The 25,929-nt window shown below is 49.0% G+C and overlaps 2 protein-coding genes across 6 annotated transcripts; both read right to left on the bottom strand.

Moving 5' to 3' along the window:
* Positions 1–1,240: 1,240 nt before the first annotated feature.
* Positions 1,241–6,311, bottom strand: PLPBP (pyridoxal phosphate binding protein). Of its 2 annotated transcripts, XR_008238000.1 has the most exons (9): positions 6,177–6,311; positions 5,612–5,719; positions 5,348–5,383; positions 4,685–4,760; positions 4,371–4,505; positions 4,030–4,172; positions 3,296–3,394; positions 2,743–2,972; positions 1,241–2,177 (listed from the first exon to the last, which is right to left on the bottom strand). XR_008238000.1 is itself a non-coding variant. In XM_052806300.1 (8 exons), the coding sequence occupies exons 1-8, from the start codon at positions 6,270–6,272 to the stop codon at positions 2,835–2,837; spliced, it is 831 nt and encodes a 276-aa protein (XP_052662260.1). In that variant the 5' UTR covers positions 6,273–6,311; the 3' UTR covers positions 1,241–2,834. The 2 variants fall into 2 exon arrangements, 1 of the variants encoding a protein (XP_052662260.1); XM_052806300.1 differs by having other exon boundaries at positions 1,241–2,972.
* Positions 6,312–6,711: 400 nt separating this feature from the next.
* On the bottom strand, positions 6,712–21,032 carry ERLIN2 (ER lipid raft associated 2). 4 transcript variants are annotated; one of them, XR_008237920.1, is made up of 12 exons: positions 20,853–21,032; positions 20,673–20,754; positions 20,212–20,258; positions 19,671–19,732; positions 18,669–18,794; positions 16,654–16,727; positions 16,171–16,229; positions 14,816–14,907; positions 14,383–14,472; positions 12,022–12,101; positions 7,633–7,912; positions 6,712–6,780 (listed from the first exon to the last, which is right to left on the bottom strand). XR_008237920.1 is itself a non-coding variant. In XM_052805860.1 (11 exons), the coding sequence occupies exons 1-11, from the start codon at positions 20,957–20,959 to the stop codon at positions 7,880–7,882; spliced, it is 852 nt and encodes a 283-aa protein (XP_052661820.1). In that variant the 5' UTR covers positions 20,960–21,032; the 3' UTR covers positions 7,593–7,879. The 4 variants fall into 4 exon arrangements, 2 of the variants coding, with proteins under 2 accessions (XP_052661820.1, XP_052661819.1); XM_052805860.1 differs by lacking the exon at positions 6,712–6,780 and having other exon boundaries at positions 7,593–7,912; XM_052805859.1 differs by lacking the exons at positions 6,712–6,780; positions 7,633–7,912 and adding an exon at positions 7,978–10,922.
* Between the last annotated feature and the right edge of the window lie 4,897 nt (positions 21,033–25,929).

The raw sequence follows: 25,929 nt of genomic DNA on the forward strand, positions 1-25,929 counted from the left end.
TCAGGCACAGCACCCAAGCTGCTCCATGCAGGCCAGCTGCGCGGCCCGCACACAGCCCGGCTGGAGGGGAGACGTGTCCCACAGCCGAGAGCATCCCCAGCACCACGCGGCACGGCTCTCCAGAACCACCAAGATGCACGCAGCTCGGCCACGGTCTCACGCAGGAGGCCACCACCAAAGCTGATGGAACCTTAAATGTTTTAGCAGACGGTATATGCAGGGAGATCAGAAAACCAGAAGACCACACGCTTTTGTGAGCCAGTCTGCTCCTAAAATACTGCTGTGCCGAGCCAGAGCTCCAGGGCATGGAAGCCAGGACAAGCCTTGCCCTGCCCCACATCCACCGGTGTGCACTCGCCTCCCAGTTTACACCAGTTACGACTTCATTAAGCTTGGCTAGCACCCAGGTTCAACTCGGGAAATAAACACAAAATGCCTGAGAGAGGAAAAGCAAGAGGGGAGGTGAGCCACAGCGCAAGATAATTCTCAATGTAAACCTGCTCCGCTGTTCTGTGCTCGAACAGAAAGAAGTGCGGCAGCACAGCTGGTTTTGGAACCGCAGGCTGGTGAGAAAGGGCTGTCAGCAAGGGGTGAGCAGAGCAGAGGTCCCCCATCACCCCCTCAGGCTCAGAACCGCCTGCTCCGGGGCTGGGCTAGCTCTGTAAGCTCAGGTAGCAGATCACTTTCGTCCCTCACTTGCTATGGAGAGCTCTAGCCAACATTTTACAAGTAGCAAACAAACACTGCAGGGACACCAGCAGTCTTTGCACGTCAGAATCAAATTCAGACAGAACGGGTGTCCTGACTTTGTTCTGTAAAATAAACAAAAGGCTTTTAAAGTTGTGAAATTTGTGAACACGAGGATCTGTGGTCAGTGCGTGGTGCTGAAATTCTGGGAAGAGAGAGGTGGAAGGGATTCACTTCAGCCATCAGATGGGAAATAGAGTTATTTTTGAGACTCATTATTGAGCCGTACCGAGGAGCTGTTGTCCCTCCTTCGGTGGACCAGGAACCCTGCCCCGGACCTGGGGAGCAGTGCCACCCAGAGGGCTTCTCCAGAAATAGCTCACACCATCTGACATCTCGCCCAACGCGGCAGCTATTTTTTTCCCCTCCTGATCAAAGAAAAGCTTCACTTTCTCTGCCAGCTCTGTCTCAGCTGTCTTTCAAACCACCCTCCTCCCTCCACCCCAAGACAAGCAAGTCTTGCTCAACAGCAGCTCCAGGTTAGGGAAATAGCTTCAACGACAACTCAGGGCGTTTATTCACAACGCTGGAACATAAAAATAACATCTTTAATAGCTTTATAGTTGGCACAGATGGTATTAAAATTCACCACTTTTTATTAATAGACTATGAAACAACACATGGTGCAGTGCCGAGGAGGGCAGCTCAGACTGCATGTTGCTTCTAAACCGTGTAGCTATGACAGGTTGGTGTTAAGAGTTGACTCTTTTCTTTTACATTCAGCATTAATAGTCAGAGAATAAAACCAACAGCTAGATTTAACCACACGCACACAGAGAAAAGCCTGGGAAGGATGTTTCTGCTGGCAACCGGTGTCTCCTCCTCTTAGCAGCACACAAAAGCCCAAAAATGTAGTTGTAACACAGGTTACAAGAGAGACTTGCCATAGCTACCGTTGGCCAAATAGCACGTGACAATGCAGGAGCTTCTGCTCACATCTGAATGAAACAGTTACTGCAGTGAGAGAGTCTCGTTTCCCTCTTTCAGGAGAAGCGACAGCTAGACCAGCGCTTAAGATATTAAGACATAGCCTAGAAGCTTTGTCAGTGGCAACAGGACTTTTTTTCAGGAACCTAGAACACATGGAACGATAACACCTTAACTTTCTGAAGTACTTTTCCTGAAGGGCCTCTAGCAAACCTCACTGCTGCCCTGTGAGACAAGCAAGTACTATTATCCTCATACAGATGCAGATGGGATGGTGGAAGCACCAAATGGTTAAGTGGCTTGCCTTGGAAAGCAACAGCAAGCTGACAGACCGAGGACCTTGCTGAAAAGCCCCATTCTGACCAAAAACAACTTGCAGTGTCAAAAACTACTACGCAGGATGAAAATAACTCCCAACAACACTTCACAAGAGGGGAAGGTTGAAAGCATCCCAGAAGATCTGAGCAGACACGGAACCAATGGGAAAAGTTAGCAGTGTCAGCCTGAAAAGAACAAATACAAAATTCAGCTGAAAAGACACTCCCACACTTACGATCTGCATCCAAAACATTACGCCATGAATTCATGTTGGCAACTGTGTTCCTTATCCATCCTTGTGTGCTTGCTATTTGTCCTCTGTTTAAATGGATATAGTCTCTCCAGCGTCACAGTATGTCTCTATCACAGTTTCTATGTAAGCATCCCTCAGTAGTGACCACGTGCAAAACTTTTATTTGGGGAAGCATTTATAGGTCTCTGGCAAGATTATAACTTGTTTAATGAAGAATTTAGTCCTCAGTGAAAACACAGTCACCGACACTGCTGCAGATACATCTTGCTCATTAGCAACTCCATCCTGAAAAGTATTTAGTTTGTTCAACCTAGTTATCCAAAAGTCACTGTTCTTAATGACCCTGAAGGAGCCAAGATACCACAGTCACTTTCAACCATAAATTTTCTTATAATTTGTTGGTTATTAAAATTTCCAGTTTCTATGGGTACTCTATAATCACAATAAATTATGAGGCATATCTGGCCTCTGTTCTGTTACAGGGAATTCCCTCTCACCATCATGATCGGGTACCGACGTGGAGGGAGGTAAGAATGCATAGTGAGGTCTCCCATCATCTGTCCTCTGTTGAGGCCACTTTTTTTCCCATCTAATGACCTTGCGCCGTCAAGGTCTCCATTTTGCCTTTAGTTTCAGCAGGGGCCTTGCCATCGACTGCTTTGTTGGAATAATCTCGCTCTCCAAAAATAGTGCTTCCAATCCTGACATTTGTGGATCCAACCTCTATCTACAAAGAGACAGAAAGGAGGAGTTCAGGGCAGGGTTGCCACCCACACCTGCCAACACAGTCCACTCGCCATGTCACAGAAGGACGGTTCCCCACGTACTCGCCATCTGCAGCTACAGCTAGGGTCTGTTTGGAACCCCAGAACTCTATCCCAGGTCCAGGAGAGATGTTTTTCATGGAACAGCACCATCAGTACCTCCAGCCAAGGGGAGGCCTAAGAGGCCTGTTTGGATGACACGTGGGCTGGACTTTGGGTTGCCTACTGCTGGTGCTGGTATGTTTGTTTCCCGAGAGAAGGGGTGGCAGAAGGAAACCAGACTTACTGCGTGCTGGAAGTCTGTGGACATGCCCATGCTCAGCTCCACCTTCTCAACGGGGAGATTGAGCTTTTCACACACTTCCTGCCGCAAAGATAGCAGCATCTAGAAGGGAGGAGGAAAGAGGAGAGGATCACATACTTGACAGCCATGCCAGCTCCGTTACAGGGTTTCACAGATCACGATTTCTGCCTTTCTTTGAAGTCTCCTTCACACAGAATGTGAAATTCCCGCACTTCCCACTGAAGCTTGCTCTGCAGCACTGTAACAGCACCTGGAGATTTCCCATTACAGGCTACGTTACTGACAACACACGTACTTACAAGTCTACACATCTTCTGAAGATATCCAATTATCACACCAGCATGACAGACGAGGAACGCAGACCCAGTTCCTCTGCCTGATGCAGCCCTGTGCACACAGTGTGTGAAGGAAGGCTGACTGAAACCTCATCTGAAAGCAGGACCAGAGGATCCAGGACAGTAATTGCTGCACAAGGTGCCCCTGCCAATATCCTGGCTACAGCTTCAGAGAACCACATACATATGGGCACCTGGCCTCTGCAGAAATGAGCCTCACAGCTGCATTAACACTGATACTTCACAGACCTCTGAACAAGGCATTTCTACTGACAATGTACAGTCAGACTTGCAGCTTGACAGCATACTGGTGTGGCTGGGACAGACAGACTACAACAGGAGGCCAGCCAACAGTTGACATTTTCTTCCAGAAAATCTTACCTGGAAGTCAGGATTTGGGCCCTTACTAAGGTCATGCCCAATGCTGCCGATTGTCATCAGCCCCACAAATTCCAGGCTTGGACACTTGTTGATGACATGCTCCACAGCGGCTGTGGTGTCTCCAGGAGGAAGGCCATGCTTACCTGGCAAAAAGCAGGGAGATTTGTGCCAAGCTCTGCCAGAGACCTCCCCTCCCTGCAGCCAGGCAGAAGCTAACAGAGGAGCAAGTTTCATCCTAGCTTAGATAAACACTTTAGGAGCTCAAACCAACCCATCCCATTCAGGTTGTTTCTGTCAAGTCAGCAGGACAAACCTGCATATCATCAGAAAAAGCCACTTACTGTCTTCTCCACTCGTGTTAACTTGCACCATGACCTTCAGCTTCTGAGACGACCCTTTTTTCTGCCATGAGCTGTTGACTCTGTCTGCCAGTTTCACAGAATCCACTGTTTCCAACATGAACAGGTTAGGGACAGCTGGGGAGGAAACACAGGCTGAGGGCAATTCTGCTGGCACAGAAATTTTTGTACCTACAACTCAGCTCGCTCACAGAGACAGGCACTGGTGAGTTAATGTACATGGAGGTTGTTATTACTTGAACATTGGAAGACTATTGCCCACAGGGCCACTGCACATAAAATTAAATAGAGTTTACCGATCAACTTGTTGACGTTATTTTTCTGCAGATGGCCAATAAAATGCCACTTAATCTCTGGACAAGAGGACAGAATCTAAAAGCAGAGAGGAACAGTTAGGTCTGAATGACAATTCCCTCTCCCCCACATAGTACTGAAGCCTTAGTTTGCCCACAAACAAAATACCAGGTACCCAATCTTCTTTTGTTTACCCTGAAAGACACAGCTCAAGCAGTGCTTGTGATGTGTAGTGAGATTGCTTCACAGTCTGGAGAGGAACGGGGCTGTGGCTGCAGAACATTACAAGGTGAGCGGGGAAGGCAAAGGTCTTTTGTAACTGAACAGTCATAAAATGATATTTTCCCCAAACTGAGTGTTACCATTTTTTTGAAATGAAGACTGTGTATCTCCTACAGCAGAAAGCACAAAAGGTGAAGCACTGTTCAGACAAATACTTTACGACTAAGGCACACGTATTCACAGAACCCTCTGGAGCCAGCAAGGCAAGGAGGGGGAATGGAGCAGAGGCAAAGAGCTAAGAATAACCCCACCATTTATCTGAAAAGACAAGGATCAAACAGCCTCCATTACCAAATCCCTAACAAAAACCAGGACTTCTGCTGAACAGCTCTCAGGACACAGCTATACAGGGAGACAGAACATATAAGGAACTGCGTACTTACTCTGGAGTCTGATGCTTTTTCTAGCAACTCTTGAACCTAGGAGAATTCAAGACAGTCTCTCGTTAAAACCACACCAGACGTGCCTGCACCGTAAGAACGGTCTCTCCGGAATGCATGTTCCTGGGACCAATGCGTGCCTCATAAACACAACGCCAGGAGCCTGACACTATAACCAAGGCTAGCTCCCCACATGCACTGGGCTGGCTGGTGCCTGCCTTTGGCGTGGGGGCCCACTCACAGACCCGTGGGGCCCAACCAACTCACGTAGTTCTCCCCGAAGCTGCGCTGCCCATGGCTGTAGGCGTCGATCACCATCTCTGCTGGCTTCGTCTTGCTGACAGCCACCAGCCGTGGCTGCACGGCCGGGAGACCCTGCAGAAGCACCGGAGGGTGAGGGGGACGTCCGGGGGAGGCTCCAACCTGCCCCACGCTCTCCCCAGTGTCCTGCAGCGTCCAGCCAGGCCCCCCGGCCCCAGCTCAGGTCACCCCACAGCCTGAGGCTGCCATGGGGGGGGGTCAGGGCGGCCTCCACGGTAATGGGGGGCCGGTCCCTATGTCGGGGGGAGGCCTATCTCTAAGGACGATGATGGGGTCCCGTCTCCTTCGCTGGGGGGAACACTTAGCCGCCTCCACTGTGGGCCCGTCTCTGTGGCGATGGGGGGCTGTCTCCATGGTGACGGAGGACCTGCCCTCACGATGCGGGGACCGTCTCTATGGTGACGGAGGACCCGCCGCCACGGCGAGCGGGCCTACCCCCGGCAGGGTAAGGGCACCCTCCCGCGACCCCGGCCTCCTCCGCGCCCCGGCGGGCGGCCCCGCCGCCCCTCACCTGCGGCCTCCGCGCTGCCGCCTGCTGCACCTGCTCGGTGACGGCCCGCAGCGCCGGGCCCAAACCCTCCCCGGCGGCCATGCCCGCTCTCCACATCCCCGGTCGGCCCCGCCGCCTTCCGCCACACACACACACCGGCGCGCCGCTCCTCCCCGCCCCGCGGCCAATAGGATCGCTCCGCCGCGCATCGCCGACCAATGGCAGCGGAGGGGCGGGCCCGGCTGCTGCGGCGGCGCCATGTTGGGAAGGTCGGCGGGCGCCATGGCGGTCAGCGCGGAGGGCAACGTGAAGGCCCGGCCGCGGGGCTCGGGGCCGGCCGCCGGCCTCCACGGGCTCCTGAGGGGAAAGGCTGGGCCGCAGGGCCTAGCTAGGGCTGCCTGCAATGCATACACCTCCCCTCCCTCCCTCCCCTAGCGCCTTTGGTGGGTTTTGGCCAAAATTGGTGACAAATCCAGGCACCCACCTGCACCGCGGGTAACGGGACCGAGTGGCTGGCCCCGCTGCCACCCGGAGCTGCCCAAACTCACCTACCTCCCCGTGTGATGGCTGGGATGGAGGCCCGATGCCGCTCCGAGGGGCGGTGAGGAGAGCTGGGGGGTCCCGGCTGCAACGAACAAGAGCAGCGTCAGCACGGCGTAACGCTGCCCTGGCACCCCACCGGCACCCCAACGTCCCCTCTGCGGGCGAGCGGGGAAAGGAAGAGGTTTCCACCAGCTGCAGCTTTTGAGAGGTCTGGGCAAGAGCCTTCGCTCGGCTCTGAGGAAGGCAGGCATCCACAGAAACCCTTGGCCCTCATGACTGGAAAGAAAATCTGGCAGCCAGCAGCCTTGTTTGTTCAGTGGGCAAGTACTACCCATCACGATGATACTCCTGAACTAATTTTGACCCACATACCTCACATACTCCAAGAAAAAACACCCCCAAAACAAAAAAGTCTGCAACTCACCCCCCAAAAATTGTGTTCTTCCCACCTGCACGAAGAGCAGTCTCCCTAGGGAGCAAATTTCAACTACTTCAGAAAAAAAAACTTCATAAAACCAGGGCAGGAGACACCACTTGTTCTGCACGCCCTGTTTGAGCTGCGAAGGCTGGGACGGGTGGTGGGGAGCCCTTGGAGCGCAGCCACAAAGCGTCGCAGCCACCCGTGGCAGCCACGCAGCCGGAGACGCCACGGGGCACGGGAGGCCCCGGCGCCGCGGGGCCACGGACAATGCCAGCCTTTATCGCGGCAAGTCAGATGGAAAGAATGGGAAACTGCCAGCTGGAAGCCATTAACTAAAATATTTGCCTTAATGTGCAGAACTTACTCTCCCTGGCCGTATTCTGAGCAATGACAGTATTTACACAGCTGTTTAAAAATACCCAGAAGGTTCCTGCCCTTTGTCTGGTAAAACACGACAATGATTTTCTGCAAACTTTACCAAATCCTAGCTATTTGCCACTGAAGTCTTGTTACCATATTTTTCACCAATCCGGTTAGCAAAGCAGGGCCAAAAGACGCTTGCGGCATTCCTCGGCTGGCTGCTGAGCCGACACAGATGCTTCTGCCCCTCTTCTGCTGGAGCTCCACTTTCCTCTCTCCTCCTCACTGGAAATGGAGAACTGGCACGGTGCAGCAGCAGAGGCGTGTCTGCCAGCACAGCACCGAGCCACAGCACCACACAGCTCCACACTCTCCCACCGGACGAGCGGCAGCCTTGATGTCACCCCTGGTAAATCTTCCCCTGCAAATATATCTACACATTGTGTTAAAGGTTATCCACGATAAAAAAAAAAAAAAAAAAAAAAAAAAGGACTGATATTAAAATTGAAGGCCATTTTATTGTCAATAGCAAATACCAAAATAAAAAGGCTTTTAATTCAATACATAAGATGATCAAAGACTGTACTGGTAAAGCATTACCATGCTCCTGCCAGCAATTCTCAGGTATCAGCAGTGCCACAAACTTGTATTTTTTTTGTTATACAGAGTGGTTTGAAAATTCAGATCTTCATTTCAAGATTTCAGATTGTGGAAATAAGACAAAATGTCAGTTAAAGAGATAGATGGAATAAAGATTTACATGTAGTGACAGATCTACTCTGGAAAATTAAGGAAATTATACATATACATATGATGAAGAAACCTGAATGAAAACACAACAGTGGATTTTGGCTTGTGAAGACTGTATGATTTCAACTTCGTTTTTGCTTTTTTACTCTTATTACAATTTATCTAAATTACAAGAATACTTTAGCAGTAATGTTTTCAATTAAAAACATCATTAAGACCTATTTATTCCAAACTATCATCTTACCATGAAGTCATACAAAAACATAGTTTATAATACCACTTTGGCTTATTTGGGTCTTTTCATTAGTCAAAAATACTTGTGTTAAAAGCAGGGTTTAGTTACTAATGGAAATCTCTAACATGAATGTAGAACAATCCCAAATGAGATCATCCTCAAAGGTTTAGGTACTATTACCTCATTGCTAAATTTCTGCTATTTCCTGTTCATAATCTTCCTGCAGAGACCTATTTATAAAAAGTTAGTAATATTACAGCCTACCTATTGATGCAATTTTTTGACTGCTTGGTTGTCTAATGTAGTACATAGGTCTGGAGATGGAACTTCCCTTAGCTCGTATTTCCTAACGAATACAAAGAAGACACATAGGAGTTGGGACTTTTCTCCAGCAGAAACTGATGCTTATCTTTTATTTTGCATTTTCAAGTATCAACAGTCACTCTCCTAACAGGGAAAAGAAAACTGAAGTAAAAATACTGGAACCAGCAGCTGAAATTAATCAGATTTCTATCTTAGTGTGATCACCTTATTAAAAAGACTAATGCATATTTAAAACACTGAAGAGTGAAACCAAGTGTAGTAGGTAGCAAGTGTTGGGGCACAAGATTGTAAATGCAATAGGCTGGTCTCTGACAACTAAGTTAGCACTTACACTTGCATCATCTCATATTAGTACGTTGGCCTCAAATTATAACAGCAATTAATAAACAGGCTCTCCTGCCAAGTGGCAGATGGATTAGGGAGAGAAAAAAAGTGTTCTCTCTAGGCCTGAACTTTTGTCTTTAACACCCCCTCAAGTGTTGCATGGGCGTAAAACAAAACCCTATTACCTCTTTGCATCTGGTACGTGAAGAATTCATCAGTTTTCTGAAGCAAAAGGTATGTTATATAGCATTGTTCTGAGCAAAAAAAGGAACATTTATCTTTGGACAGTTCAGAGACAAGAGGTTCTTCTCTTTGCCCTGTGACTTTTCAGTATGGCGTTCTGTGTCCTTTGCTACTAGTAAATCTTCCTTTCGCAAGGTGTATTCAGAAAAAAACCCCCAAACCAACAGTAACTCGGTTCCATTCATTTCAGTTTACCTGAATGTCCTCTTTCTACTAAGACACTGTAAACACTGAAATCCAGTTGGTCTTACAGAGGCAGGTAACGTACTGTAATGACTGTGGGACTAGTCATTCAAGCAGTTACCTGCCAGCAAGGCTTTTTGCAAAGTCAGGGTCCCTGAGACAAAAATTCTTTTCTCCCTAGTTTTTCTAACTATGACAGCTGTGACAAGTACCATGCTTGCAGTCTGGTTTCACTGAAAGTCAAGTCCAATTATCCACTGGCAGGACACTGCCTTCATCAGCATGCCTACATCCCTCACCTAGCAGCTAAACTGCTGGAAAAAGCCTCAAAATACAGTCTTCCATTTGTGCTCCCCAAATATGACAAATGGAAAACAAACCAGTGTTAAGATGCAGAAAATGAACAGTTTGGGCCACTACCTGCGTGACACATGGTCTAAGGCTTAGATCCCCCTATGGTAACCAGGTAACCTGCAGGATTTCAGCTGAACTTCTGTAACTCACTGTGCACGTGGTCTCAGCTGCCCTACCAAGGCAAAACACATCGACTCAGACCTCAGTAAAAGGTGGTTTTGTGCATTAGCTACACCCTGCACTCAGGACGGACCTGGAGCATAGACATAGGCTGTTAGATCGCCCCAGTGCCCCACAAAATGGGCAGTAACCTGCCACCTGGGACAAGGTCCGGACCTTCAAGCAGACACGCTTAGTGTACAAAAGTCTAGCACCTTTTTTTAAAAGGAGTTTGAAATAAAGTACTTGAAATTTCCAACAAGAAAAAAAAACCAAACAAGTTGTAGCAGCAATTCCCCTCCCTCCAAAACCTCAACATTTCTTTACTTCCAACTGCTACAAACCACTTCAATCCAAAATTAAGTACCCATCTAAGCTGGCTGCAGAACAGATAGTCTAGCTAGCCTCTCCAGAATAATTTGGTCTATATGTCCAAGGGCAGGGAGAGGTGCATCTAGAGGACATACCTGGAGCTGGCTGCTTAGAAGTTACCAGAAAAAAACCACCCCATAAATACCAAAGTCTTTGTGTCTAATTGTCATACAAAAGATTGAAAGGATTAAGTCTGATTCATCTTGTTCAGTACAGGAAAGGGGGAAAACAAAAAGGAACTTCCCAGTTCATGTTTCTTTTGATAGAAAACGAATAGAAATCTTTCTTTTCAGTTGACATTATGAAGTAGTTTTGTATCCTCACTGGTTCCTGCCCCATCCTCTTCCTGGATTCCTTCTGCCAGTCCCTCTGCAAATTTGGTCTGGCTTCCCGCATAGTCCATGAACATGTTGGGAATATCTTTGCCAAAATATATCTTGCTGTTTGCTGCGATAGCCTTGTATTTCATCAGCTGCAAGTACTCAGGAGTTAACTTCAGCTGCACAAAAAGAAAACGGATCACCAACAGCTCGGATTCAGTGAAAAGCAAATTTCTGTCACGAGCGTACGAGGCGTCTACTTTTCCACAACGCTAGCAGGCATGCTCATCCTCTCTTCAGCTGAAAAGACAGAGCGCCCAAAAGGCGGCTCTCTTTCAGTATGTCTAAGTGAAGCTCTAAATCCCAGTGACTAAATGGCAAAATGAGAAAGTGGCGGAAGCAGCTGGGGAAATGTTCAAGCCAAATGTACCAGAGATGGAGATGCTCGAAAGCACATAACTCACTGAAAGCCCCTGCAATGCAAGCTACTGGAAAGAAAAATACAAGTGGCTTTTTTCCAGAGAGTAGATTGACGAGTCTGTTTCAGAGGGCAGAGCTCATTCGTTCAGGATAATGACATTATAAGAGAGAGGATAGAATAACTGGGACAAAACTTGTGCACAAACATCCCAGACCTCTGTCCATTCTCACTGACCCTTACAAAACAGAAAGTCTTCCTGCTGGGATGTCCTGGGAACTTGCTGCAGGCAGTAACAAGCCTGGCGGTTCTATCCATACAATTTTTCTGTTTCCAGTTCTCTTTTTTTTTTTTCTTTTGCAGTACCAAGGCTTTGCCAGGCTAGTCAGTTTGGTGTATAAGATCAGCTCCATTTGTTCTTTACCTGAATACTTGTTTACTCTAAGCCTGCCTGTCACTCTAGAGATGTCCTGCTTTGATTGCTTGCCAGCTTACAGATTGGAATGAATCGATGTTTCTGATTACAACAGTGTAAAAGGGCAACACTGAAACTGATATTCTATCTACAGAGGGAGCCATTAGCATCTAGCAGAGCTGTCTCCAGAGATGACCAGGTATTTCATGTATCCTGACACAAATTTATCTGTCCAGAGAAGAAAATGAATTTGCAAATAAGGATCTAATTGTTTCAGTCTCGATGAACTTTTCTGAGAGGAGATGGCTTTGTTTTGCTTTTTGACATAAACAATGAGACACAACAAGCAAACAATAAACACAGACTGCTCTTTGGCTGAGTTATTTCTATACAGCCTAATGTAAGGACCCCTGCTTCAAGGCGTAGTGTAAGGAAATAACAATACCTTGTTAGCCTCGGCTACTTTCATAGCAGTGTAGCATTCAGCATCAGCTCTCGCCTTCTCTCTTGCAAGAAATGCAGCATCTGGAAGAAAACATATGCTCCTATATTCAGATTTTTATTTCCAGCCATGTTAGCACCATCTGCAGCTGGAAAATGTTTAAAGTGGCCAGTACCACATCTAAACTGTACGGGATACAAGGGGAAGAGGGAACAAAATGGGAGACCCAGAAATGGGATCTCAATTTACATCTAAAATGCTGCAGGATGATAGCATTAAATACGTAAATTGCATCTGCAACTGAAAACCTCAAAGCATTTTATAAACATAAGGTTTTTATTACTACTCCTGTCACGCGGGCTGAGAACACTCTTTCTTCTCTAGCCAGCCACTAACTCTCGTGCTGAAAACGCAGCAACTGTTCCACTGCAAAAGTGGTAGTTACCCACGACATTTGCACAGGACTCCAAGAACAGCACAGCAGACTGCTCTACAGATGAAGTCTGTGACTGTGAATGCAATTCCCCAGATGGGATTTTGTCTGGGATATTGAGGTTAAGATTCTGGCACGTAGAGGCAGGCGATTTTAACCTTTACAGGCTCTGCCCCTTGGACAGATGTTGGGGAGCTGTCTCTCTGCAGTATCAACAATTGTGTAAAGGGTCTGATCCTGCAGGATACTGAAATTCCCTGACTCCCAGCAGAGATGTTTAAGGAAATAAACACTTGCCCTTTCTGTATTGCACTCCTGTTTTTCCTTCTGACTTTTTAATCTATCCAAAGATAATGATGTGATACCAGGCCACCATGTTAAGGCTAAGACAAGTGTAATCTGGCTGTGATCTCTTGACATTCCTTCTATGACAGGGAGCCACACGATTGTTATACATGCCAGTCTGGATTTGAGAGTTGCACAGCTGGATAAACCATTTGTTTACCTATACTAGCAGGGAGTCCTGTGAGCTGCTACACTTAAAAATCATGTAAGCAATTGGATGGTTTGGCCCGCGATTTCCTCTCTTTTGGCTAAAAAGAGTGGTCCCAGTCAGAGACACTAGAAAGAATGAGGGAGACAGGGATCCTCTGCCAGCACAGAGTTGAACTGAAGGCCTGACATCCGGTGACAACACATTTATAAGAAATAAAACCCATTGTATTTCTGTGAAGAACTTCTTAATGAGAAGCTGCTGATCTGTAAAACTCTGAACTGGCTCCTCAGTGGCCTTCTGCAAAGCTTGACAGGGTCTATAATGAATGTAATTGAAAATAAGGCCTTGTCACTCTGAGCTGGAAATGCAGACCCCTTTTCATGTCCTGGAATTTCCTTGACAAAGCATTGTATCAGATGGGTGGAGGGACATCTTAACAGTACAACCTCCTAGAAGGATCACCTTGAGAAAGAGAGTTTCAAGAAGCACAGTCTGCAAAGAAACGCTCCTATTCCTGCCTCTGGTCAATCCTAGTTTCTAAAAGTAGTTCGCTGCAAAACTAAAGGAGGATGAAAAAGCAAAAATGCAAACTAACCAGAAATATTACAGATTTATTGGTTAAAGCAAAATTCTGCATTTTTCAATAGAAGAAGCTTCCCCTCCCCTTCTCTCAACCTTTAGGAGTTGGAAGCTACATAACAGACCCCTGCTGTTGCAGAGTAATAGCCAGACGTTGTTTTCTAGGTATTTCACACTACACAAAAAATTAAAGCCAAATTTGTGCACCTCTTCTCCCCTCCAAGAGAGAGACAGGTTCTAGAAGAATCCTAAGCAAGAAAAGGATAGAAAGCTTCTACAATTCTACCCTACTGCAGATAATCAAGAGATGTGGCTGCCCCCACAAGATTGCAGAGTAATATTTTAGGATGCTTCCACTTCTCTGTGAGAGTCCGCAGCCATTAGCCACAACCTGGCACGACTTCTTCTAGGAAGCCACCAGCCTGCCATTCCCTTCCTCTGTACTTGTGACAACTTTACTTCCTGCACTTAGGTTATATGAAGAATCACCTAAGAAACTGGAGTCACGCTTCACTAACTTTGTCATTGCCCAAGTATCCTGAATGCCTTCTACTATCCTGACTGATCTGCTCCCCTGAAACCTCTACTGCAAAACAGGCTGTGAAAATGTTGGGAGAATCTGAGTATTCAGACACATCCATTCAGAACTGCAGTGTATTACATAAGGTACCACATACATGGGCTAAAGTGAAAGACTTCAGACCAGTAACTTCACCCCTGTGAATGTCAGCTTGAATTGAAGAACACAGTGAATGCACACACTTGAAGAACTACTTAACTCCATGGTGAACTGCTTCAAGATCTTTAGATAAAATTCACCACAGAACATTTACGTATTGGAAAGCTCACCACTCACCTTCAATCTCTGAAATTCGCTTCTCTGTTTCCTTTTCCATCACTTTCTGTCCGTAAGTTATTTCAGCAACTTGTGCAATTTTTTCTGCCTCTGAAATGAAAAAGAACACATCCACATTGTCGTCACACAGTCTTCCTAATGCCAGAAGCAGCTTCACCCATGGAAGTCCTCACCACCCCCTTCTGGTGGAAATAAATTGTGGGAAGAATTTTCAGCCCTCAGAAGGTGTCAGTCTACATTTGTGGGCAAAGCTGGAACCCCCTGAAAAACTCTTGAGTCTCTCTGGAAGAGTTTCAGATCAGCAGCAAACAGATGCAGCAGAGAGATCACTCAAGTGAACCAGGTGCACCCCTCCCCAGTGTCCGAGTTCTTTTTGCTGCCTACCCCACCACACAACCCTACACTTACTGCCTTCAAGCAAAGATATACAGACCAATGAGGGCTTTCTTCCTTTCTGTCTCCGCTTCCTTCTCCACCACCTTCTGCTTCTGTGCTGCAATCAGCAGCTTTGTCTTCTCACTCTCCCTAGTGAGCCAGAAGAAGCCAGTTACAAAACGTGAGCTTACTGAAGTGGTGTGGCCTACCACATCTCCAGGATGAGCTGTTGGCTCAGTCCACCTTCAAGCACGTGTTTAGGGCAGGCAGCAATCAGGAAAGTGAGTGCATGTACCTGCACACACAGAGCTTTTTTTTTTCTAAACCAAAGTGTCTTTTCCTCCCCTCCACAGCAGGAAGACTTTTCAGTCAAGTCAATGTGAAACTCTCCCTGCTACTCTCCGCAGGCTACCATAATGCCTTCTACAAGAGACAGGTCACAGACCGTACACATCTGTAAGTTTTTTGGGCTACCGTTAATGAGGAAATTATTTAAAGTAAGAAATGAAAATCCTGTAAAAGCCTTGCCCTCACAGATGGCTATTCTTCATTTGGAAGTATACAGCTTTGAAATCACCCTTCATCCAATCAAATGGCATTTTACATGCTAAAGCCTTTTCTATCTTACTGTTTTGTACATAAGCTAAGAAGTTTTAAAAGTGTGTATATAAAATACTCTGCCTCTGCTCCCAATCAGGGAAGAGAGACTGGAGTCAAGAACAAGTCTCTCTCAACACATATCCTCCCGTATTTATGGCAACAGATAACAGGCTGATTTAGGATTCTGCCTATCATGACTGTACTGCCCATGACTTACCACGATACCAAAAAGTCATATGAAATGCTAGGGAAGCAAAATGGACAAGAGGGATCTTATTCTGGCCTACACACGGTCTGTTGGCAGAGGGCTGAGAGAATATAAGCATTTCTGAATGATCAAGTGCAAGAGAAGGCAGCTGGCTCAGAGCATTGAAAAGGGATCAGTATGTCAAGTGCTATTAAAGAAAGTTATTTCAAAGCTTTGCAAGTCTTCAGCCTGTTGAATCAACAGTTTCTCCATCCTAGTCAAACAACAGGATTAGTGGTGGAATCTATCCACCTGCCACTCACTCACACGCTCTGGGAGGCCTCTTTAAAATAGGGCCAGTGTCAAGAGAAAGGAGCCCCTGGGCAAATAATTTCTGTGTTCAAAATGGAGAAACACCTTCTAACTCAGCAGTGACCTGCCAGCCACTTACAGCGACAGACATGTGCTCATCTGGTGCAGCCTCACCAGACCCTTTCTGAATGGCAGCACGACGCTGAGAGCAGGCCTGGCAGTGGGCACTCCGATCACTGCATGCTGTGAAAACATATTAATCTGGATGACCGATTCTTTTTGGTAACACAAAGGTGCAAGTCTCAGGCACTTACATGAGCTCATAATTCCTCCGGATTGTTTCAGGGATGTTTGGCTTTGTAACTCGAACTGCCTGGAAAGAGAGACCGAAGAAAACATAGGCAAGCAGCCAACAATCGAAAGCCAAATGGTGCCCGAGGCTGCAGAGGGAGGGGGAACTAACACTTAGGGCATGCTCTGCCACACAAAGCTTTCACGCGCTGCAGAAATTGTGACCAGGTCCAAACTCCACAGAGCAAACGTAGGACTGAATGATCTCCAGACATGACAGGAGATTATAACCTGGGTAAACCAATACCCAGAATAACACCAAAAGAAACCCAACACATCAAAGCTAAGAGGGGATGGAAAGGATACTGTTCTCATTCCTCAAGTTAAGCAAAGTCTGTATTATAAAGCAATTTTCTAAAAAAGTTTCACAGCTTCCTATTTCCTTTTAGCCCTTACCGCTCCTTATGATCTGTGCCTCAGACAACAAAAAGTGGAATCCCCATTACCTGTATAATTAATCCAGGGGCCATTGTTGTTAGGTCTTGCTGCAAGGCCAGTTTAAGGTTTTCATCAATCTGATCTGATTGGGGGGGAAAAAAAAAAAGTAACTAAAAACCCCGCAAGGCAGCTTGCTGTCAACACATACAGAATTAGCTGGAATGGCTCAGATTTCTTATTCCTGGAAAGTAAGTACAAATATAAGTTTGATGTAGAAGTGCTGGGCCGAGAAAAACCATCCCTGACACGAAGGCACGTTGCCATCTCTCTCAGCACATCAAGCAGGACTGACCAGCACCAAACACTTGGGACAGGCTACAGGAACGTGGCAGGCATGAAATGAAACTTTCTGATTTCCCATAACCTGCAGTTTGGAATCTTTCCGAGCCAAAGTAACATCTTTATGATAAAGAATCTGTGCTCTAACCCATTTCCCCATTGATATCTTCCCAACTAGATCCTGAAGTAACATGGTCCAGCTAAATCATGACTGATTAGGAACTGCATCTGTGCCAGCAGGAGACAAAGAAAATGGAAAGGCAGACATGTATAATGGCTGCATTACTTATTTTAATAGGCTGCAAAAAAATCATCGTTAACGTCTGTTTGGCTCAATGGATAACAGTTAACTCAGCATAGCTAAGAAATTTCAAAAGGAAATACAAACCAAAACCCTGCTTCAGTGAAAAGCTCTAAGGAGATCAGTGTTTCCAGTTAGGGCCTGCTGAGAAGTGCAAAGGGAAAATAAAAATGTAATGGCCTTGAAAGTGATCACATCGCACTCCTTGATTATTTGCTTTGGTCTCAGTTTAGCTATCTGGAACTCACACTCATAATGAAGTTCAGCCAGGAGTTTAGGAAACAGCTGTTATCAGTTTCCTGCACCTGCTTGCAGATGTGGGGGCAGAGAATGACATAAGTCTGCTCGAAATGGGCTGTGCCCCATTTCAGAACTCCTGAGCCAGAAAACATTCAGTTCAAACAAAGAGTTACATGGGAGTTTATACAAGTTCCTTCTGTGCAAATCAGTGGCTTTGAGTCCATTTCAAGCAGTTGTCGTCAGCAGCTGCCGACATCTGGAGACTCCATCAGCAAAGAACCTGTACAGCCGCCAGCAGTCCCATAAAGGAACTGGAGGGGAACCGAGCCCCAGTTCTGCATCTTCTGCAGAGGCATGTCAGAAGGTAGAAAGCCGGGCTTCTTGGAAAGCCCAGTTTGAACAGAGAACAGGAGTTTGCAAACACCCCGTGTTTTCAGGGAGAGATTCTGTCCATTTGGGGTCCAAAACCATTCACAGCAACACTTTGCCTGCAGTCAGCACTGTAGTACTGCCCAAACACTGGAAGGGATTTCTCGTCACTCCAAAGCCATAAATAAAACACTCAGCACTGGCAGCAGCTGGTCTATTTCTACCAAGAAACCACCACTTTTCTTCAGACTCTTTTGCAATGTGTTCTCCCAGCGGCTGTGCTGCCCGATTTCCCAGTGGCCCGAAGCAAGGGAGGGAAGGTCAGCAGGCCCGTGCCAAGCAGTCCTGTTTTCCAGCGCTCACACGCAGTGCACGGGCACTGCAGCAATGTGCATGACACAAAGCTAATCAAACTCACAGGCCAGGGAGGGCTTGCTCATACTTTTTGTAACAGCAAAGAGCAGAAGACTGGCTTTTCCATCTGGACTAGCAAATGCTGTGACCGATTCAACAAGTCACATTTGCTAAACACACATATAACACTGAAGAATTACTGCTCCCTTCCCTAAAGCCCTCCACTACTACTGGCAGGTTTGGATTTTTTTTTTTTTGTTAAACATACTGAAGCACTCAGCACCAAAAGATAATGAGGAGTAAATGACGGTAGGTGGTTAACAATCCTGATTCCAAACGGAGCAGACACTGGATTAATACGTAAAAAGCCCATCAGTTGGAGGAAGTGACTTCCGCACCAACAGACCATGCAAATATCCATCAGAAACATCACTCAAGGAGCCATCCATCCAACAGCAAAAGGTCAGAGGAGCAGCTCACCAAACAGCTCAATGTAGACCTCCTGCAGCGTGTGGACACTGCAGAACTGGTTCAGCTCATGGTGAATCTTGTTGAATATGAGAGCTTTGTCATAGTCAGCAGTGTAGTTCTTCACTATGTCATACACTACAAAAGAAGAAACCAGTGTTAACAACTGCAATGGAGGGATGGGAGGTTGGGCTGAGCACTTGCAGTGAAAACCTTATGGCTCAGTCACAGCAGCAAGAGTCACAGTGCCAATCTGAAATGAGGAATCCACCCACAAGGGAAGCCTGCACCACAAACGCACGCTTTGTTCAGGGGGGGTTTATTTATTGCTAATATTTCATAATACCCTAACCAATATTCTGCTTTGTAAACAGAAGGACATCTAACGAACAACAGCCCTTTATCTGTAAATATGCATGGGTTGCGTCTGAGCTGCAGAATACAGAGACTGTGTGGTCTATGCACAATGAGGGAAGAGCATCCTGCAGCTGGCGTAAAACAGAGGTCTCAAACCAGGCCACCGATGAGCCAGGCAGTTATACCACACTTGCAACCAACAGGACATTAAAACTCGAAGGATTTGGAAAAAAGGCTGCACAGGTCATTCTCCTTGGGCTTCAGAAGCAGCCTTCTGCTCAGATACCCTGTCTCCCCTACCTCTTGCACACCTCATCATTCAAATCAGTTCTTCACTGAAGCATAAAGCCCAGTGGGGCTGTAATAACACAAATAACAAAAGCGATGGATGGTATTCAGGTATTAGCGCAGCAACTAGCAGCATAGAACAAGTATATGCAAGAAATAATTGATGCACAAAATATCTGGGAGGGCTGGTTTAAAGTTTACACCCAGGAAATACAGGACTTTAGTAGGCACACAGGGGAACACCCGTGGTACGCCCCAGCTCCAAATCAAAGCACAACCACGCATAACCTCTTCACCTCATCTCACACTAGCAGGAGTACAAACAGCTCTGGATGGCAGGATTTGCAGGGTCACAGGGGAAGAACTCACCTGCACTCTGGATGAGGAAATTCACCACCTCAATTCTGTCAAAATAAATCATCACTCCTCCACTGCAAAAGGAAGAAAAAAAAAATGAAGTCTGCTGGAGGCCAAGTGCTCTGCCTGTGCAGCCGGACACCTCTGAGCGGAGGACACTCCCCTCTAGTGGACTGAGCACTGCAACCAAACCCGGCCGGGCAGCACCGCTGCGGTACTCCGGCGCCCCGCTCCTTGCACCAGGTTCCTGATTTCAATTACACGTGTCTCCAGAAATTGGATCATGAAACGTGGGCCCCGGCTTGGAAAACTCAGTGCAGACCCTGAGGATGGTTGCACGTAAACCATCCCAGCAGGGCTCATCAGCCTGGGTGATGCATTACAGAGCCTTTCACCTATTTCACTTGGGACGGCAGTGGGAAATCCAGTCCGTAAAGGCAAATCTACATGTTTTAAAGCACACTGGAGCAAGTGGTGGGGAAAAAAAGGGAAAGGATCCAAAGGTTTCTGGCAAAAATGAAAGACTGTGGGCAGTAACAGCTGAACATCTCACCTGGTACCACAAGGAACATTTTTCACCTCATCTGTCTGCAGCGTGGTCTGAAGAGATATTTAAGAAAAGAGGCTTAAGAAACAGGATCTTCCCTGCACAAATCCCACTTGCTTATAAGCATATGAAATAGCCGCAGGTTTTTTCCGCATATCTCCCCCTTACCCCGCACGGGGAAACCACCGAAAGCAAGAGCCGAACCTGCCTCACTCGGTCCCTCGGGCGAAGCTCAGCGGGACAGTCCCGTGAGCCGCTTCTCCCCCGGTACCGGGCGCAAGCACACACCACCACGACCCCCGCCAGCCCGACACCACGACCCAGCCCCGGCGTTTACCACAACGGCTCTCAACCCGCCACCCCGCATCTCCGCCGAGCCCGGGGCGGCGGGAGACCCCCGGAGCCCGAGCCAACCGGGCGGCAGGGCCCCGTTCCCGGCGGGCGGGCGGGCAGCGGCCCAGCAGCACCTGCACTGACTTGTAGGACGTGATGAAGGGCAGCATGAGGTGGAAGCCGGGCCCGCTGGTGGAGGTCAGCAACGCCCCGCCGCTGCGGAAGGAAGGAAGGAAGGAAACAGAGGGCCGTGAGAGGCGGCCCGCTCCGGGCCCGGCCGGGCGGGGAGTGGGAGGCCGCGGGGCCCGCCTCACCGGTAGTAGACGCCGATGTGGCCCTCCTCGATCTTGTGGATGGCCGAGAGGAAGGCGGCGGCGAGGAAGCTGAGGGAAAGCGCCGCGATGGCGCCCAGCTGGGCCATGCCCGGCGCTCGGTAGCGGCGGCGGCTCTCCTGGGCGGCGCGGCCCGCTCAGCCGCCCCGGCCCGGCGCCGTCCTGACGTCATCACAGCGCGACCGCCCCTTCCGCCTCGGCGGCGCCCCGCCAGGGGGCGGTGGAGGCGCGGGAGCCGCGGGTCCGCGGGTTCGAGACCCGCCCTCGCCCGGCAGGGCCGGGGCAGGCGGGTGGGCTGCGCACCCCCGCACTCCCGTGTCCCCTCTCCAAGGACCGGGGGGGGGGAGAACGGGAGGGCGGCGTGGCGGGGCGCTCCGCCCGACCCCGCGGGGTCCTGGCACCCGGGGAGAAACCCACGGAAGGTTCTCCCCTGCGCTGACCCCTGGCTCGCTCGTGGGAGCCGTTCCAGGCCGCCCGTGGGCCCGGACACGGCCCCGCTCCCCCGGATCCCGCTCCCCACCGAGATGGAGCCCCCCTCCCGCTCCCCCCTTTGGACCTTGTTTGGGCAGACGGAGGGGCAATAACGGGAAAAGTGACAGGCCAGGCGAAAACATATTAAATCTTCCACCTCTATAATTGTTGAAGGAGGACTTAAAAAACATGGGAGAGACGTATAAAATGTCAATAAAGGAGAATAATTTGATCTTTACACTTGATAGATCTCCGAGGGTTATATATAACAAACCTGTCAGGAGGATTCAGCGCCGTTTAGAAATAAGGAATGAAATATCCGCGATATTTGTCAATCCAAATTTTACAGCTCTTAAATAAGCGCAAAAGGGCGCCAGAGATGAAATACACTCTGTATTAGGTTTTTTTTAAAACGCTTGCCAGATTTAAGGCCTTGATAAAATGTATTAAATCTTTAAAGGTTTTAATGAATCTAGTATGTGTTTCATAAATCAAGAACCTCTGCTCAGCCCCCTCTCAGTTTAATAAGGGTAAACTAGGAAATTGCTCTGAGCTGAAGCAAAATACATTCATATAATATTGAAAAGTAATAGATTTTTAAATGTGGGGTGTTCTGGCTTGCAGGCGAGGTTTTGCTTCATAACATCGGCGCTATATCATTACCCTGAATGGGAAACCAGCTGCGGCCACGTGTTTAACAGCATCAAGATGTGAACTAGCACAAAGGTAAATATTATTTGTAATAATCCTGAAAAAAAAAAAAAAAAAGCCAAGAAAATCATTACTTCTGGACCCGGGGCCAGGAACATTCGGTGGTGTCTGTGCCGCAGCTCTCTGGTTTTTAACAGCACGGGCTTTTTTATATGAACAAATGGTTTATTACACCCACTTCTCTCCGGCACTTGAAAACTTTTTCATCCCTGCCCCGTTCCTCCCTGCCCCACTGCAGTGGAACCCATATAAAAATATCTCGCGGGTTTTACTGCAAAGTTAATTGAGACAAGTTGGAAGGTCCCTGAGCGCTCTCGTTAGCACCACGGTCCCAGCCTGCCTGCTGCCTCTCCCCAGCCCCGTGGGGGACAGACCCAGGGCTGGCAGGCGGGCAGCCCCCCCGGGACGTGCCCGGGCTTGGTCACTGCTGGGGAGCGGGGAGGGTCCCCCCACTCGGGGCACCGACCCCCCCGGGGCTGCTCTGCCGGGACCGGCGTAAAGCGCTGTGTAAAAGTCTGTCTAACCTCATTAGCTGTCACAAGTAACAATGCCGGGCTGGCAATAAAGGCAATTTCGAGCCTGTTGGCCATTAATCACCGCCTGACAGTTGTGAATAGGGGTGGAAAAACTCTGTCCCCACGGTTCCTGCTTCGGCGTTTAAGGTTACCTCCGTGCGCAGCCGGAGCGGTGGGGTGGAAAGCTCTTGCTCACTAGTCCCGCCCCATCCCCATTCCCATCTCCATCCCCATTTCCATCCCGTCCCCATTTCCATCCCGTCCCCATCCCCATCCCTGTCCCCGTCCCCATCCAACGGTGCTCCCAGCACTCTCCGGCATGGCCCCGCTCTCCTCCCCAGGCTTGGCCGCTCTGGCATTCCTGGTGGAAGCTGCTCTAAAAGGCAAACCCAGCACTTTGCTAACCGTGATGCCTAATAACTATTTAATACGATGTTCGTAAAGTGCCTCGAGGATGAATTGTGCTTCATGAGCACTCGGTGCTGCTGTAACTCACTGTGGCTGTGCTGGGGCTTTTACCTGGGAGCTGGGAGCCGCTCTGGGTGCAAGGGGACCCTCACCCAGGTGCCAGCTGGTGTGGTAACCTGTTTCTTGGCATGGGGAGCCCCGAAGTCGTCTGGTGGAACCCCAAAATTGCCAGCAACTATTGCAGCTCCCATTGGAGCATAGCGGCAGCAGGGGACTGAGTTTGCACAGGGTTGGATGTGCATAAAAAGTCGATTTTTTGTTTGGCTGGGGAGAAGAGAGAAGGCTGCTCCCTAGCTGAAACCTAAAGGAGCAGCCGACCCAGTGAGGGAAAACTCTGGCAAGAGCCAGGGCTGCCAGTGCTGCGGTGGGGCTGGGGGGCTGCAGGGCACTTGGCCAGGCCCCTGCCCACTCTGACATGGCTTTGAAAGGGAAAGGAGGTGGGGAGAGGGACTGTGTGGGGGGAAATACTTAACAAATTAAGTCTATCGAACGTTATTTGCAGATTATGGTGCAGAATTGTGTTAAAGTATGTCCGGGCTCGTTACATGTCAGTGCTAACAATACAGCACTTGGCAATCAAGGCAGTTCCGCGGCGTTGGCCATTAATCATCCTCTGACAGTCCTGAGCTGGAAAGGAGGAAACCGTTCACATGTGCTCGCTGTACCTCTTTACCCTGGCTGCAATCGGGGCAGAAGTTTCCTTTGACTCCCTGCCCACCCGTGTCTCGCTGACGGGCGATAAGCAGAGGGTCCTGATTTCATGTCCCAGGCATTTCGAGGAGCGCTTGGGGCAGGCAGAGAACAGGGTTGGCATTTCTGCCGTCGCCACGACACATCTCATGGTGCTAACAAGCTCCCAGGGGAACAACTCCTCTGGGAAGAGGCTCTTGGGAAAGGGTTAAAACATGTAGCATTTCGGCAGAATTTTCCTCTCCATCCTCCATCCTCTTGCTCCACAGGCTCTTGCTCACCCCTAACCTTGGGGCTGGGTGGTTCGTCCTTGGAGAGGACGATCCTGGTGGAAGCCAATGCCGCTGTCCCAGCACAGCAGAGGGGAGCTCACCCCAAGGCTTTGCTCCATGCTCCACATCGTCCCACAGACGCCAGCCCCGTGGCCGGGCGCCAGCGTGCCAGGTCATCCTCCCAGTAAATAAAGGAGCAATGTTTCCAGCCCCCCGACGCTGTTTTCTAAAGGGAAATGATTAATGGCACTTGGAAACCACAATTCATCCCGGGAAAGAAAGTAGATTTACTCAAAACATGCGTGAGAATTAGCACTCGGATCAGCTCCTAGGGCAGAGGAGGGGAAGCTAATGGCAAACAGAGCCCGTCTGTGCACAGAGGGAGAAAATACCCTGCAAAAAACACGGGCTGGAGAAGCTGAGATGGAGCTGGGGGTGGGAGGAGGAGAGTGGCCGCCAGAGCCGGGACCCCCTGGGCTGGAAACCTCAGTTGCTCCTTCCCGTTCTTCGTCTGCCCTGCGGCTGAGATGGTCACGGCGGAGAAGAAGGGAAATCTCCTCCCGTGGGCCTCCCAACGCAGCATGGGGAAGGATGAATGTTGCTGGCGGAACCCAAACCGGTCATTCCCAAATGTCCCAGAGGTACCCGGGACCAGGGAGAAGCAGGAGGGGTTTTGCACCAAAACACAGAGAGTTCCTGCCTGCAAATGCCAAATGCTTTAGAAAAAGCCCATTTTCAGGCTGGGTGGAACAGTCTCACCCTGTTCTTGCCGATGGGAACCACTGGGATGACTGGGATGGTGCTGGGGTGCACCGCAGCAGCACTGAGTGTCGAGCCATCGCGCTGATACTCCAGTTGTCCCCACAACAGCTGTCGAGGTGCTTCATCCCTGGGGCGCAGGAAACCTCAGAGATGGGCAAAACACAGTTTTCCTCCATGAGGGTGGGAGGGAAGCGGCTGCGGCAGCCCCGGACCAGAGCATGGTTCCACTCGGATGCAGGAGCAGCAGCATCATCCCCCCATCAGCGGGTCCGTCTCAGCTGCAGGAACAAGGCAGGGGCTGGTGGGTTAAGAAATGCATGAAGAAGGCTTTCAGGCACTAATCCTGACCTGGATCCAAGCCACTGTGTTCTCCTCTGCCCTGGGGTCCGTACAAACGCTGGGAGAGCAGTGAAGGAGGGGAAAGGGCTCCCTTGAAAGGAAGCAGGGACCGGTGGCACGGATTTACCACCCGATTCTGGAGATAAAAACAAGATCTCTGCCTTGATCTCTGCTCTGGATCAAGGCAGCAGCCGGCCCCATGCAGGTCCCCTCCCATGAGAGGCGTGAAGGAGCTTGGAAAGGGCTCCAGGAGGGTGATTTATTTGTGGGATTCCGGGAAGGGCTGGGGAAGCCTCGGCGAGGTGCTGAAGCCCAGGTCAGGAGTCAGCCCTGTCTCGGTGATATATTTAGAGCGGAATAATGTAAGCGACAGGAGGAGAAAAAAAAAAAAGTCTGTGGAGGAGGTGCAGATCCATCCCCTTGGCCAGGGAGTTACTGGATGATCTGAGCCAGGGAACAGATAGTTGGATTTCCCTAGTTTCTCCCTTCAAATAAATCACAACTCCAGAGCCCTTTAAACTCTGCAATATGATCTGTTCCAATAAGGAAGGGAATGAAAGGCTGTGTCTCTCTGGAAGCCTCCAGAGCCATAAATCTACTATGTACAAACACATACCAGATTTCCAAGTGCATTTATTTTATTGTATTGTTTTAACAGAAAAATCAAACTGCAATAAACTCAGTCCCTCATTAGCTGTCTCTGTGTCCAGGCCAAACGCTGCTAACGAATAAAATCAGGACAAAGGAATGTGGCTGTCGGTCAAAAGCCCGACCGGGCGCTGACCCCCCAAAAGGCGCTTCCCCACAAGCCCCACGGAGGCAGTGGGATGG

This window comes from Harpia harpyja, chromosome 13 (assembly GCF_026419915.1).
Source record: "Harpia harpyja isolate bHarHar1 chromosome 13, bHarHar1 primary haplotype, whole genome shotgun sequence".
In the NCBI taxonomy this organism is placed as follows: domain Eukaryota; kingdom Metazoa; phylum Chordata; class Aves; order Accipitriformes; family Accipitridae; genus Harpia; species Harpia harpyja.